General features: G+C 36.6%; 1 protein-coding gene across 2 annotated transcripts; it reads right to left on the reverse strand.

Annotated features, from left to right (window-relative positions):
• Positions 1 to 923: 923 nt before the first annotated feature.
• LOC135249239 (uncharacterized) lies at positions 924 to 16,693 on the reverse strand. Of its 2 annotated transcripts, none has more exons than XM_064324667.1 (13): positions 16,125 to 16,693; positions 13,724 to 13,828; positions 13,431 to 13,473; positions 13,246 to 13,289; positions 11,757 to 11,835; positions 9,102 to 9,154; positions 7,932 to 7,970; positions 5,950 to 5,992; positions 5,604 to 5,680; positions 5,151 to 5,186; positions 4,889 to 4,942; positions 3,855 to 3,998; positions 924 to 3,566 (listed from the first exon to the last, which is right to left on the reverse strand). In XM_064324667.1, the coding sequence occupies exons 2-12, from the start codon at positions 13,824 to 13,826 to the stop codon at positions 3,901 to 3,903; spliced, it is 669 nt and encodes a 222-aa protein (XP_064180737.1). In that variant the 5' UTR covers positions 13,827 to 13,828; positions 16,125 to 16,693; the 3' UTR covers positions 924 to 3,566; positions 3,855 to 3,900. The 2 variants fall into 2 exon arrangements, with proteins under 2 accessions (XP_064180737.1, XP_064180738.1); XM_064324668.1 differs by having other exon boundaries at positions 924 to 1,275; positions 3,927 to 3,998; positions 16,125 to 16,688.

Raw genomic sequence — 16,693 nt, forward strand, 5'->3', positions numbered from 1 at the left:
GTAACAGTAGTTACATGCTGTCATAATAGTATGGGGGTTCATACACCTATGCCAGAATTTAAAAACTTTGTTAAATAGGTGATACAGACTCCATATTTCTCTAAATGATGGAGTGTTCGGCTCTTTGCTTACAAGCATCACTGTCCTATGGTCTCTACAAATGTTTACATAACCCTTTTGAGTACAGTTCTATTGTTCACTATTCTTGGCCTGTTATTGAGGTAGTCAGTCTTGTACTTTGTTTCAACATCAGGGCTCTCAGGACTTTTTGAACTTTCAGGTCAGTTTCCCAGTGCTTTTGTGTTTTCTCTTTGGACAAAATAGTATTCATGACCTTTTTTGTTGTTGTAAATTTCACTTGGATATTGCCCCTTTCATCTCGGGTTCCTTATCCGAAGCGAACGATATCTTTCTCGCCGTCTTTGTCCTGAAGAACTAATTCTGTGTCGCCGCAGCGTCCTCGGTGATTGAAGAGAGTGCAGCGGAGCAAGCCCATCCTGCTGCTGCCGTCTGCCAGCTAAGCTGTTCAGCCACTGCCGAAGGGCCGCTGCGCTCTTCACAGATGCCAATTCCTCCAAATGCCTTCATTTTCATTTTCCAGTCTGCATCTCTTGATTACACGCCGCCTTGCTAATATTACTCTATTATCAGCAAGATTTGTTTATGGCTTCATAATTTGTTTAAGCCCTGAACGGTTTATTCATCCTTTCATTTAAGCTACGTGGTGGCAATGTAATATATTTTTTTGCTAATGTATTTTTTTTTTTTTTTTTTTACTGTTTTTACTTATGTCTGTCCACACACACTACATGCACATTCAAGTATTGAGAAGGAATGATCAATTCAACATGCATTGAAAATGCATACTTAATCTTGTCAACATTAATTTGAACACATTGTACAAAAAAGGTCAAACATTGAACTGATTTTAAATGATGTTTATTGTAAATGGAATAATGACAGAATCTGTGTGTATTGGACTGGAAGGCCAAACATGCTGTATTGAATCCATAATTGAATGCCTATCATAAAATGGAGCAAGAATTAAAATCATGAACATAAAGCAAAAATATATATTCTCAGGAATTGTCAGCTATTTTCATAGGATACGAAATACAACAAATGAATGAGGCTTTTAATGTTAATTTCAAGCTTAAAATCAAACTTTCTGTGCATCCATTTCTTTATCTCAGTTTGTTTCATAAGTGCTTAAGTTGAAGTGTGCTTGATTCACTGTATGCCACTTAAGATCATTTCCTCCTCGTTGTTAGTGACCTGAAACATAAAGAGTTCAGTTATAGGTAAGGTTCCAGTGAAGCTGATGTCAGAACATCCATCTACTAATTTATCTGTTTGTACTGCTTACAGTCCCCTAGTTAATGTATTTGTTTCCTTGTACTGTTATCACCATTTTCTGAGCTCAAACCTCAGCCTTGGAGACTGATGGACCAGTCTCTGACAAAGACTTGAAATACTGTCATTAAAGTGTATACTCTTTTCTGTATTAAACAGTACACGATGAGTGGTTTCAAACATGTTATTACATTTACATGTAGGCATTTAGCAGAGGCTATTATCCAGAGTATCTTAAGTTGGTGTATTCATACTGTGCCCTCCAAATGTATGGAAACAGTATAGTGAAAAGTTATTTTTGCTATATAAGGCATTTGAATTTGAATTTAAAAAATAAATAATATTAGACAAAATTACAGGCAATCTGCTTTTATTTTATGGTATTTACATGCGTATGTTTTTTTCTGACCATTTTTACAGAAACAGCTGTCTTTGTGTTGTCCCTCCATTTTCAGCTCTGCAAAGGTTAACTGATGAACTGAAAAGTAAATCAAACTAATGAAGTCTAATTAGTGTTTGAAAACCCACAGAATGGTAGGTCTGCAGGAACAGGGTTGGTTACCACTAGTGTATGCCTTGTGACTCCAAATGTGATCTCCGCAGATGAAAACAAAGGCTAAAACCAACACTAACTGCTTTTTTATGTGCACAATCCATGCAAAAGAAAACACCTGAGCAACAGTTTTCACTTGCCAGTCATCCCTTAACTTGCTTATGCACAGCTAAAAAATGGGGGAATTAACATTTCCTGTTTCTGTAAAATGGTATACCATATACCCATGTTAATACAATGAAATAAAAGCTGATTGTCTGTACTTTTGTCTCATATTCTTATTTTGATGTTCAATCCAAATGCCTTAAGTACAGTGCCCTCCATAATGTTTTTTTTTTCTTGATTTGCCTTCATACTCCACAATGATTGATTTGTAATCAAATAATTCACATGGCTAACGTGCATATTCTCAGCTTCCATTAAGTGGTGAATTTTTTAATACATTTTGGTTTTGGTGTATAGAAATTACAGCACTTTTTATACATAGCCCCCCTCCTTCCCATTTCTGGGCACCACAATGTTTCTGACAAATGGCTTCACAGGTGTTTCTGATTAGTCTGTGTCTGATGTGTTCATCAATTGCTTTTTTAGCACAGGTATAAGAGAGATTTCTGATTCTTTATTCTAGGCTTTTGATTGCCTTTGGATTTATAATTGGTGTTTGTCAACATGAGGTCCAGAGTTGTTTCAATGAAAGTCAAGGAAGCCATTATCAGGCTGAGAAATAAAACAAAAACTGTCAGAGTCATACGCCAAACCTTCGGGTCATCAAATTCAACTGTGTGAAGCATCATTAAGAAGAAAGAGAGCAGTGGTGAGCGCAGTGAATGCAATCACCTGTCAGACAGATCAGGAACACACTTTAATAGGCAGGCTATTAGTAATTCTGTCCATAGAAGAGTCCATAGTGGGCAGGTGAGACCAAAATTAATTTATATCAGAGTGATGGCAAGAGCAAAATGTGAAGGCCAAAAGGAACTGCTGAGTGTGTTATGGTTTGGGCATGTATGGCTGCCACAGCTACTGACCCACTTGTCTTCAGTGATGATGTAACTGCAGATAACAGCAACAGAATAAAATTTGAAGTCTACAGAAACATCTGCTACTGCCTAAAAACTCATTGGATGGTGCTTTATCCTACAGCAAGAAAATAATCCCAAACATACTGCCAAAGCAAATCATTTTTTCAAAGCCAAAAACTGAAAAATTCTTTTCTGTCACTCAATCTAAATCCAGTTGAATCTGCATTCCATATGCTGAAAGGAAACTTAAGGCCACTAGCTCCCGAAACAAGTAGGAGATGAAGATGGCCACAGTACAGGCCTGGCAGATGATTGCAAGAGAAGATATGTAGCTCCTGGTGATGTCTATGAGTCACACATTTCAAGCAGTCATTGCATGCAAAGGATAGGCGAAAAGTACTAAACATGACTGCTTTCATTTAGATAACATTAATATGTCCCAAATAAGCCCTGAAATGAAGGAGCTATGTATAAAAAGTTCTGTAATGTGTAATACATACGGTGAAACCAATATGTATAAAATACACCTAATAAAAGCTCAGAATCTTCACTTTAACCTCATGTGAATTGTATGATTACAGAGCCAAGTCAAGAAAATATATTTTTCCTAAACATTATAATGTATACAGTAAAAATGACTAATTCCACCCTACATTTCCCATTCTTTTGTGGGACACTGTAGAAGTTTAGGCAACAGACAATGGTAATCAGGGTCATTAAAGAGAGTAGTAAATACTACTATGTTTTGGAAATCACAAATGTGTCCACCTCATTATAATTAATTGGGTTTGGAAGTCACTCCACATTATGGGATTAATATCTTATTGAAATATTTGGTGCCTATTCTGTTTAATTTGGTTGCATTAAAAGGAAACGTTATTAGTATGAGACTGCAATATGACATGCAACTGTATTTTTCCATGAACCTTAATTTTGTTGTAATAATACATTGCAGGTAGTCTTGCAGAAGTATTAGAAAAGTGTTCGCAGACAGGTACCTCTTTGTGGGGGAGCGTTGACATAATCAGAGCTACCATTGTCCTCACTGTCCATGCTCTCACAGGACACACCTGTTGACCAGTGGCATACATAGTCATAATGAGCTACACCACAGGACAAAGCCCTCCCACACATCCGACATGGAAACATGTACATCTGCTGCTTTGCGGTGGGGTGAGCAGAGAATTGTTGGTCTTCACATTACAAGTTACAAAGCAAAGCTAAACTGATGTGATCAAAATAAGTAATGATGTATCAACACAGGAAAATAATGCACTTAGTTGAGTGCAGACCTCTGCCAAGAGATAACAATCTCTCCTTGTGTGAATGTGCACAGCAAATGTTTTGGCAATTCAGTCATTACTTTTCAAGATTTCTTTGGCCTGATAGAAGAGAGGTCATGCAGTCACCAAAATCAATACATTTCTTCCTCTTGGCAACATGAATGGACACAGCAAATTTCTTGGCAATCCAGCTATTACGTTTTGAGATACAGTATGTCAAAGACAATTTGAAAGTTTGGCCTGTTGGTGGCGGCAAAGAAAGGTCATGGGATCACTAAAATCAATATGTTTCATCCTCTTGGGAACATGAAGGTGCACAGCAAACTTAATTGCAATTCGGCCATTGCTTTTCTAGAAATGTCCGTCACAGGCGGAAGGACAAATGGACAGATGGATGGATTACATGACCTCCTTGGTAGAGGTAATAATTGCTTTAATACAGCACAGATAAGATTTCCAGCATCACCATGTGATTTGAGACCATTGTCTGAAAAGCATTAGTGATGACCTAAATCAGGGAGGGTTTTTCCATGAAATTGTATATACATTGTCTGTGTATATATGTAATATAAAGTTGTATGAATGAAAGCTAGTGGAAACAAAGCCATTTTTGTTATTGTTAATCATGTTAAATTTTAGTATTATCTCTCTTAATAACAAACATAAGAAAGACTGACCTGGAAAAAGTCCAATGACGTCATCTTTGACATTGATGTAACTTTTCTCACTGGCTGTTGTTGTCACACACAAATACAAACATTTGATTTATTATGAAACTTTTTCAACTTCATCTTTTTTCTGCTGTTAATGGTCATTAATTGTAAAATGTAATCATGACAACAATCATGATGTAATTGCATTTTAATTTTACTATTTTATAAATTATTATGAAAATGAGATAAGACATTGTGTGTCAATAACAACTGAGCTTATTCTTACCAGAATCCACGTTTACATAGTCCATTTCACCAGTACCTAGAATTCAGGCAAATTCAACCATTATAGCAATTTTAAGGCCCTATAAAATGACTACTGTGGGTGAGGACCCCCACTTCAACAATATGGTTAATGTTTATGTTCAACACATTTAACACTAACTACAGACAGTAGTGCAGGTTATTTACACCAGCACATGAAAACCTGTCTGATGACAATATATCATATATATACAAACATATATACAACTATACTGTATATTTTATTGTTTTTTTGGAAATTTCCAGGATCACAATATTTTCAATCACATAAAAAAATATTGATTTATATGAAAGTATAAAATAATACAATTTATGAGATTTGGAAATATAAATAAACAGTTTCTAAAAAGGGAAATATTTTTGATTGTTATCCTCACTGTTTCTACCCTCAGCTTTTAAAAACATTTTTGCATACCAGAACTCTGCACAGAAGGAAGGCTTTGCTGGGATGCACAGACAGACTTGCTGACAGGGGGATCTGGCAGCACCTCTCTTCAAGACCAAGTGGAAGACACAAGGGAGCAGGTAGATACAGAACAAAAGGCAACATTCAGGAATATACAGCAGACAGCACAACAGGACAATTTGCTATCATTACATTCATGTTGTTTTACATTATTATAACTGTTCATGTAAAATTAATATTAAAGGCAAAGTTATTTTCAATCAGAGAAGAGACAGACATGACTTTATTTGGCTTATTGTTTATTACAAGACTGAGAAATCGAAACTCAAATATATTTAAAAAAAAATAAACTCACATGTAACCTGTTACATCATCATCTTCTTTATCAACACAGAAACCTGCAGTGGAATGGAAATACACTACAATCACATATACATTGGAAAGACCGACACACATAGAGACACACAGGTACACACACATGCACACACACACAACTGAATAGAGTATTGTTAGGTAGCAGTCAATTTCCAAATAATACAACTTAATATATATTTTAATTCCATACCGGACTGGGTCTTGAAGCTGTAAAATAATTTTGTTTTATCTGGTGTAAATGCTTTTTAAATCCAGCCACAAGTTCCACGGTGGAGAAATGCATCTTTTATTCATACTTCTTCATTATTTTATTCTCAGAATCCATTGCAGTTATATTGTCAATAGCAGCTTTAATAAATGTTAGGCTGCAAAGTGCTTTTATGGATTTTGCAAAAGTATTCAAAGTTGTGGTACGTATTTAATAAATGTCGGAGTTGCAATTAGCAGGCTAGAACCATTCATATTTGGAGTGGTCCAAGAAAAGAGTAGACAGCTTGAGTAGTTAATCACAGGATGGTAGGCAGTATTTGAAATCAGAAAATAAAATTGGTATAAAATTGGCATTCCTCTCCATACAGTTCACTTTCAAAACTTGCTGTAGAAAAGCTAAAAACTTAATGTGATATTAGCTAGAATGTAAATGTAGGCTATTATACCAACTGTCTTTCATTGATTCATCATACACTGTAAAATACACTTTTAGATGTGCATTTTATATGAAGGGGAAGCTATTGAAAAATACCAGAGAACATAAGAAATGAACATACATGAAAAGGTAAGACGAATATAAAAAGGGAAAATGCAAAAAATCAATGATGATAAAGAAATAAAAATGTGTTTGAAGATATCTAGTCTGAAAAATATTTCACTGGTCAAACAATAAAATAAATAAGACTGCAGTGTCCAAAATGTGAAAATAAAAAAGCAATAATCCCAAATTTTTGTTTTTCCAGTTAGATGAATGAGAAATCATCTTCATTCAACAACCCTGGTGAAATAAATGAATTAAAATGTCTTTGAAAACAGTTAAACTGAAAAATCAATTTCACTGAGATAAAAAAGCAAAATACATACTGTAGCCTGATGTCAAAAAAGTGATACAATGCAAAAATCTTAAATTTAAATGTTTTCCATTCAGGTGGATGAAAAATCTACTTTATTCAATATTAATGATACTAAATGAATGAAAATGTGTTTGAGGATATTTATGCTGAAAAATATATTTCAATCAACTAAATGTGAAAAAAAACTAATATGCAAGATTATATATCTAAGTGAAAACTAGCAAAAATCCTAAATAGTTAGTTTTTACCCATTCAACTGAATCATCTTTATTCAACAACCATAATGAAAAAATTGAATGAAAGTGTTTTTGAAGATATTCATGATGAAAAGTCTATTTCAGTGGAAAAAGAGCAAAATCAGGTGTAGTTTCTGTGAAGCATTTGTTGTATCATGACATCATTTTATATTAATAAGTGAATTTGCAGACAGAGTTTTAGGAATTACATTTTCTAAAGATGGGAACAGTGTATGCACATTACTCACTGAAGTTATTTAATTATTTATAAAACATTTGTTTTCCACTCACTGAAGATATTACATTATTCATCAAAAAATGAGTCCACTTGATAAGGTAATAACCAACATATAATGTAAGAGCTATTCCATTTTCTGGCAAAAGGTATGTTATCTGTTCAACAGGCTTATTACATTATCCAGCAAGTTATCACAATATCTAGCTTTATTATGTTAGTAAAACAATAGGTATTAAATTATTGTACACTGCTCTGGATAAGAGCATCTGCTATGTGATTGCACTGTACTATCATGCAATGTTAAGTAATTATGAGATGTGTTTAGAACTCTCATTTGTGTTTACCCCTCTTTGTTTACCATTTGACTGCTTTGAAAAATGCAGCAAAAATTTAATTTGTATTTCATAAGAAGTTAGATTCTTACCTTGAGGAATTTCTTGGTTCTCATAGCTAGGAATACTCCCTGTAATGAATAAACACACAGTTAATATAACTACAGCAGTTTAATGTGTCCCACACAGCAAAGGGGATTGTCTTGGTATTAAGGGAAATTTCTGGGTGAAAGCAATACAAATGAGACAAAGTGATAGCTAGACAACACCTTTTATTAATATAAGTAACTTATTTCAAATATACAGTGCCTTGCTGAAGTATTCAGGTCATTTTCACCTTTTGCTGGATTTAATTTAACATTTTTATTCAAAACTCACATGCTCAAACTGAAATAGAAAGGTGAAATTACATCAGCTGTCATGATACAGAAATATAACAGAATGTTGTTTGTATAAGACCTCTCACAATAATACCGTATTTGGTAGAAGCATCCTTTGAAAAAAAATAAATAAATAAATAAAATAAATTAAATTAAAAAAATAATAATAATAATAATAATCATCATCATCATCATCGTCATCATCGTCATCATCGTCATCATCATCAGCATCATCATCATGTCTAGCCCAGCTGCAGCAACAGCAGCAGCAGAAGCTTTTTCATCATTATTAATTGTACACTTCTAGTACATTCAATGAAAAAGTTCTTACATTTTTGAGAGAGATGGGAACAAGAGATTTAGGGAGATTGGCTCTGTTTTTTCCCTTGGTTTTTTCTGAGAGTAGCGCACACCTTCATTCCTCCGTTAGACTGCTCTAACAGGGATTAAAAGGATCACTACGATTTATTACGTCTGGGCCTGATTTATTCCCTGCAGACTTACCCAGCGCTACGATATGCTTGACTCATTTTATGATGTTTGTGTCTACTTTTTTAATTGTGTGTTTACCAATACACCTTTTCAGTACAAATATAACATTACAAATAGTTGCTTTGAATTTCATCCATGGAATGTTTCATTGTTTAAATATGCCTATTTCAAATTGTGTCCTGGGGTGCCCAATATCATATACAGTATATGGATATTTTTGAGTTGCACTTCACTTGCCAAAGACCAAATTGGCAGCTAAAATTTTGTGTTTTTATTTTCTATTTCATTTCCTTCTTTGCCCCAGTGTATGCACTCTTGGTTCATTGTCCTTCTGGCAACAAGGGATAGAGGATTGCTGAGTGGGAGGTAAAACTGAGAGAAGAAACTCACCATCTTCAGTTGGAGCAAAGGAGGAGTGGCGACTCTGAAGCAAAAGGGGAGAACTAAAACAGAGAGGGAAAGGGGAAGATCTACAGTCAAACATCGAAACTCATCGTACAATGTACAAGAAACATTGACATTTGTTCTGCTACCTGCAAACACTGTCATTCAGCACAGGTATCAGGCACATTTTTCAAGTGCTTTGAAATCCTTGGGTGCTTTTATGGTATCATCTATTATAAATGACATTTTTGCATAAATAATTATCTTGTCGTAAAAAAAAAACACGAATGGAAATTGTGATATAAACAGTTCTAACTGAAGACAACTTTTAAAACATGCAATGATTTCTAGCCATGGTTGACCACTTTTTATCCATCTCAGCTGTTTGGAAGTACATTGCACTGAAGTGAATACAGCTGTGGGTCTTAGGATATTTACTCTACATTTCCAAAAGCATGTTGACAACTGTACATTACACCCATATGTACTTGATGAACATCTCATTCCAAAACCATGGACATTAATATGGAGTTGGTTTCCCCTTTGCTGCTATAAAAGCCTGCACTCTTCTGGGAAGGCTTTACACCAGATTTTGGAACATGGCTAGAGGGATTTGCTTCCATTCAGCCACCAGACCATCAGGGATGTCGGGCACTGATTTTGAGCGATAAGGTCTGGCTCGTAGTTGGCTTTCCATTTCATCCAAAAAGTGTTTGTTAGGGTTGAGATCAGGGCCCTGTGCAGGCCAAACAAGTTCTTCTACACCAAACTCGGCAAACCATCTCTTCATGGACCTCGGTTTGTGCACAGGGTCATTGTCATGCTGAAACTGGAAAGTGCTTTCCCCAAACTGCTGCCACAAAGTTGGAAACACAAAATACTCTAGAATGTCATTGTATGCTGCAGCATTAAGATTTCCCTTCACTAGAACTATGGGACCTAGCCCAAATAATGAAAAACAACCCCAGACCATTTTTCCCCCTTCAGCAAACTTTTCGGTTGGCACAAGTTGGGCCAGTACAATTGATACTTTGCATTCTGCCAAACACAGATTCATCCGTCAGACAGATAGTGAAGCATGATTCATCACTCCAGAGAAAGCATTTCCACTGCTCCAGAGTCCAATGGCGAAGTACTTTACACTACTCCAGACGACGCTTGGCATGGCTCATGGAGGCTTGTGTATGGCTGCTCGGCCATGGAAACCCATTTCATGAAGCTCTTGATGAACAGTTATTGTGCTGATGTTGTTTCCAGAGGTAGTATGGAACTCTGTAGTGAGTGCTGCAACTGATCGTTTTTTTCACGCTACACTCTTCAGCATGGACGGTCCTGGGGCCTCATTTATAAAAATATTCTTAGATTTATACTTGAACTTAGTCTTAAGATCACCAACTTAGTCCTATGATCTATAAACCTCAAATTAACTTAAAATTGATGGCACCTGAATGTGCCTTACAATCAGCGATTTCCCCTTATATAATGCTAGTACAAATGAGGGTTTAGTCAGGAATAACTATGGACCAAAAGAGAAAAGCTTTTTGGAGATCACGGCAATGGTAGAGGAGATTGAAGACAGGCAACACGTATTATTCGGTGGACTAAATAGTGGGTTGACAAACAAAGCCAAAGCCAAACAGGTAGCTTGGTAGTGTGTTGCCGCTGCAGTGAACAAATTGTTCATAAAGCTAATGCGAAGTTCACCACAGGCTTTGACGCATATGTGTCCCAAACTGCAATACCCCTACATAGCCAGCAGGAAAATCACTTGCGTCAAGTCTAGACTTTGCGTAGAGATAAGATCATTTCCACGTCAAAGTAAGGTTTTATAAATAACTACTTATATGTGATTTTCTGCGTAAGTCATACTTGAGATAAAAATGGATCTTTAGTCCGTTGTGTAAATGAGGCCCCTGTTCTGTGAGCTTGTTTGGCCTATTGTTTTGTGGCTGAGCTGTAGTTGCTCCCATACATTTCTGTGGTGTGGGGATGGCTGGTTTAAGCAGCCACACCTGCCCTGGGTCAAGCTAATTAGACCTGGCTAGTTAGATAATTGGTTATTAATTAGATAATTGGCCAGGCTAATTGGGCCCAGGAGCAGGGGTGGCTGCACCTGTGCGTAGTGAGGTAATCAGTGCACACAGGTTAAATCTGCCATCCCCACCCACACAGGAGAGCTTCTCTGTCATGACAGTGTTTAAGATCTGCTCATTTGGTTGTACCATCTTGCCAAACCCTCGTGAATAAATCTGGACTGCTTGAACATCATCTCCCTGTATCTCTGTGCTGGAGGGCCCCAAGGAAAGCCACTTCGGTGGCCTGTGGCAGGCGTGTTTGTCACAATTTCCATTTCACAATTACAGCACTTACAGTTGACTGGGGCAGCTCTAGAAGGGCAGAAATTTCATGAACTGACTTGTTGGAAAGGTGGCATCCTATGACATTGCCATGTTGAAAATCACTGAGCGCTTCAGTATGACTTATTCTACAGCCAATGGAGATTGCATGGCTGTATGCTTGATTTTATGCACCTTTTAGCAATGGGTGTGCCTGAACTAGCTGAAACCACTAATTAGAAGGGGTGTCCACATACTTTTGGAAATGTAATGTATGTGCTTAAAGTGTGAGTCTGTATTGCAGTACGAACAGGAGAGAACCTACGTGGCAGACAGTAGGTGGGAGGAGTGTCCAGAGCTCCCGCTCATGTTGATGGGATTGGTGGAGACAACCAGAACTGGGCCTGCCAATCACAGGAGAAAACGTTATTTTCAATCACAACACCTAATCCTCATTATAATTCCTTGCATGGTTTGAATTTATCATTTAAGTAGCTAATCTGAAAAAATTCATTAAATATATTGAATAAATAAATGAAAATCTCATCCAGTGAAGCCTAAATATAGGATTGGGCACTTAATGCCACCAACTTCCAATTATTTCCCTCAATCAGTTATTGGATACTCTATAAGCCAAATACTATGTTACAGGTGGGCTAGTGTGGCGTAATGAATGACAGACACATCTCCAGACCAGCTGAGTCCCAGAGCAGTGGACCCACGTTCATAGTTAGCTAATGACATAGTTCAGCCAAGAATTAGTGATATTTAGATTACCTGGCTCAGCCTGCCCCCTTGTGAGGAACTTTACTGTGACTGAGCCATTCAGAAGCTCCAAGCCATTTACCAGAGTAAATGATCCAAAATGTTTTTGCCAAAGTTCAATACATTTTTTGTCTTCTGCTTCTGTTCAGCATGGGAATGTCAAAAATTTACCAAAAGCAGCAAACATTTATATCATTACGATTTCACCAAGAACCATGCAAAAATCATGAAGGCAATTAGAATTGTGTTAAAATCCCAATGTGTCAAAAAACAATTAAAATCCAAGAACTGTTTCATTTACGGTGACTCTCTCTTATCTATTGTTGTCAACCCTGCGTCTCAAGTTCTGCATAACAAGTTAAACAAAATTGGTTTGACTTGAAACTGGAAGCAAAGAAAATCTAAATATCTAATAAAGCTTCTAATAAAGCCAGGTCAGCTATAGCAATTAAGGCCTAAGCTATGACTTCTGTGCCCTATTCATAGCAAAAAGAAATTTAATGGAGTTATACAAACACAATATGTAAAACAAGCTTTGCAAATGTTTTTTTTTCATTTACGCACACAATATGAACATTTTAGAGCACCTGTGAAACTGACATGGAAAAACTTTGATAAATCCCACATTGTTTGCGTAAACATGTTTACGAACAATTTAAGATCATTTGGCTCACGTTTGATAAATGAGGCCCGATGTGTGCATTCTGCATAAAGAGATCTTCTGGATGTTCCCCTCACAAATTATTCTGGCACACTGTGTCCCTAGCCAGGACATGATGCATCAAACGCACATCTAGACATGTGCTCCTATATTTAGACACATGCTCCTACTCTTCCAGCCTACTAGCTGGCATTCATTCTATGCATTAAAATTACAGAATGTTTCCTCTATCAACTATTTATGTTTCCTGTAGGCTACCATGCTGTTGATTTTTTCCACGTATATCTTCCTAATATTTTTCAGTAGCTGAATGCCTCAAGAATGCCTGAATGCCTAAAGGGGTTACGGAATAACTGTTCCAAAAAGTGGCTTAAAAGGTTTTATTTACCTGCAGTTCGCACTATACGAAATCCTCCTGATCCCGTTGGGAACCTGACAGAAATGAGGCGGGTACACAAAATACTTCAGAACAATAGACTGACTTGACATCGCAGAAGAGAGTAAAACTAACATATATGCATTTAATCAACATATATGATTACATACTGATGACGATATGAGCAATGAACTTACGGTTGAGTCTCATCATAGTCACCATAATTCTGCTGGATGGAAGCTGAGGAGAAGAAAAGTATTTGGAAGGTTTTGCATGGTGCTGTGCCCCCGAAGGACAAACCATTCATGAATAAATGAATGAATACAGGTTTGAATAATGATCTCCTGAGACTTGCTTGTCTTTAATAAATGGTTGACATTATCATTGAATAAAAATATATCTGGGGCTGTTTGCAATGTTTCAAGCATCAAATATTTCTCTTCCCTCCTACACGACCATTCCTCTTTTTATTCCCCTTTCCCGTTATTACTGTGTGAGTGTTTTCTGCAGCTCAAACATAGTCCCGCCAGGAGAACAACAGGCACCACAAGAAGAGCTCCAACCAATGTGGAATCCAGCACAGTCGTTTCCATGACTACAGAAATAAAAAAGAATGGAGAGAGGAACATTGACATGATCATCTTGTTTAAATATGTGAAAATTATATTGTGTCACAGATGATACATTTACAACCACATAAGTACATCACAACTGCTACAGTGCTTAAACCAGGTTTACCTGATATTTTATATTCTTTCTACAAGGGCCTTTAAATGATTATTACTCCAGTCATCAGCCCTTCACTATTCCCCAGGCTTCCGAGTGCCCTCCTGTTTCTGCTTTGTATTAAAGGGACAGTTCACTTTTTGGGGTTTTCAGTTTTAGTTTTTATTTCAGATTAAGTGCATGTCTCTGAATGTGTGCTATTTGTGTGCAATGAAGGATATTGTAGATCTGGGGTGCACCACAAGGGCCGATCCATTTCAGGGTAGCACGTAAAATGAAAAGAACAAAAGATATTGCAAAAAAGCTTCTGTACATTACCAGCTACAGTACGCATTTAAGCTGTATGCAAATGTTCTGGCTGAACCTACTAAGTTGACAACTGTAAAAGTAAAGGGAATATGTAATTTTGAGCAAATATCCATTTCATTCTGTGCTTTGTGCAGATGGTGGAGGTGGTAAATAATAATGTAAAATAACTCATTATGATTTTTTTTTTTTTCAAAAGAAACTTGGGTAATAATAGAAGCAAAATATTTAAATACCTCAAAATTTGCATATGGAGCCAAAAACGCCACTCTTACCCATGGTACCTGGCCTTAAGGACCTCGCTTAAGGGTACAATGACAGTGTCCTACTGGGAAATCAAACCTGCAACCATTAGGTGCAGTTCTCTACACATTATACGACATTGGCAGCCATAAAGTGAGATTTTCTGTTTCCTATGCAATGTGTCTATGCCGGTCTAATGTTTTATGAATGACCAAAGGTACGACCAGCTATTAAGCATGCAGATGGGAAAGTATGATGATTTATTGTCCCCAGATGAGTTTTTTTACTGGGTACAAAATTCATTGAAATTGATCAAGTGTAAGAGATATCATTTTATGGTTGAATTTTATGGTTGGCCAAACAAGCTGGCAATTTACAAAGCCTTAAAATCTAGCCGGGTCTGTCACAAAAAAGACACTCGGAGAGCGGGGAGTGGTGGTGTCCAAACTGAAGCTACAACATTGGTTTTATAAACTGAACGGCAACATGGATGAGTTGAAGTACAAGCTGCCTATGGGTGGGATTATTTGGTTAAGAGGTCGATGAAGAAGGGAGCATGAAAAAAGAGCAGTGTGATCTCACTGTTTGTAAACTTAAGCTTTGGTTTTGTTCCTGTTTCATGGCTGTGTCTGATTTTTCTGTTTGAGTGCTCTCTCCCAACTGTGGTCTTAGTTAAAATGTTACATAGCTTTTAAAAGTCAAGTCTCTCTCTCGCCCCTCTGTTCTCTGTCTGTGGTTCAATTCAGTTGTTAATTGCCAGGAAACGGATTTCCTGTGTTCTGCACGAGAACATATCTGACACCTTATTCACACCATAGACTTCTAAATACACCGAAAAACATAACTGGCTGGGGACTTACACACATTTCACTTGGAATGAACAAACTGATTATCTGATTTGGACAGAGGGTAAAATATATTTACTACATCCTCAGTACATGCATACAAAACTGTAAAATATATATTTAAGTTTCTTAAATTTGGGTATCTGTATGCAAGAAGCAGTATTCAAAGTATTTCATCATAAAAAAATGATTAAAAAAAGATTACTGCCTCTACATCATCAATTCTAATATTACACATTATAACACTATTATATTTGTTAGTATTTGACACAATATAATTTTCCCTTGTCGACCAGCTTTGCTATACAATATATTTATGAAAGGTCTACCCAGCTAACTGCTTGCCTTGTGTACTGGTTACACATTGTGTTGCACGTTGTGTGAGTGCATGTATTATATTTAGCCATTATTAAACAAAAATAAAATTAATCATTAGTTGTGTAGGAGGAAGTATGAAAAAATTATATTTCTGATTCTGATGCTTTATACCACCCAGCAGAGTGAAATCACAAGAAAGATTACGAAGCGACCTGAGGGAGTAACATAAATTGTGATGAATACTGTTCAGCCATTAACTGGACACCACAGTGTATAAACACGTGCTCAGGCAGAGGTAATTCAGACATATGCATGGACACACCCAGCACAAGTGTATTTCCAATGATTCATGAATATGTGTAAAAAAAGCAAAGATTGCAAAAGATGACAGCAATAAACGCCCTGTCTCAGACCAAGTTAATTATGTTCATAACACATTGTTACATAACTCACCTCTTCCAAGGGGACTGCAGAACCAGATGATATCCAAAATCTGTCTATTTTGAGTTTATTCAAGATATCCAAGCAAATGTTCAGGAAGAATCTAAACTGGTTCACATCATGCATGAGCACATCTACAGTCACTTTCTGTGTACCGCCATTTTGAATACTAACCCTTCCCTTCTTTTCTGAATCTTCTTGAAATAGTTTTTCTTGTTATCTCATCTATATGCCTTCCCTCTGTTTCCTATTTGAATTCCTCTATAAAATAAGTGTAACTTGTGTCTGTTACTGTGTTTTATATCTTTTCAAATACTTTTCAAATATTCACACTAAATCTATCTGCATGCTGTCATTATTTACTGTTCAATGTCACTGTTGGAACTTGGTTTTTACTATTCTCTCTCAATTACCCTATAATTTGAACAGCTTTTCTACTTAGCATTTTTCACCCTTTTTCTTTCTTTCTTTCTTTCTTTCTTTCTTTCTTTCTGTCCCAGTTGTTGCTCTATCGTTAAACTAACCTCCCTCCCCCTCACCTTCTCATACACGTTCTCAACTACCCTGTCTCTCCACCCCCT

The sequence above is a fragment of the Anguilla rostrata genome, chromosome 2, assembly GCF_018555375.3.
Source record: "Anguilla rostrata isolate EN2019 chromosome 2, ASM1855537v3, whole genome shotgun sequence".
NCBI classification, from domain to species: domain Eukaryota; kingdom Metazoa; phylum Chordata; class Actinopteri; order Anguilliformes; family Anguillidae; genus Anguilla; species Anguilla rostrata.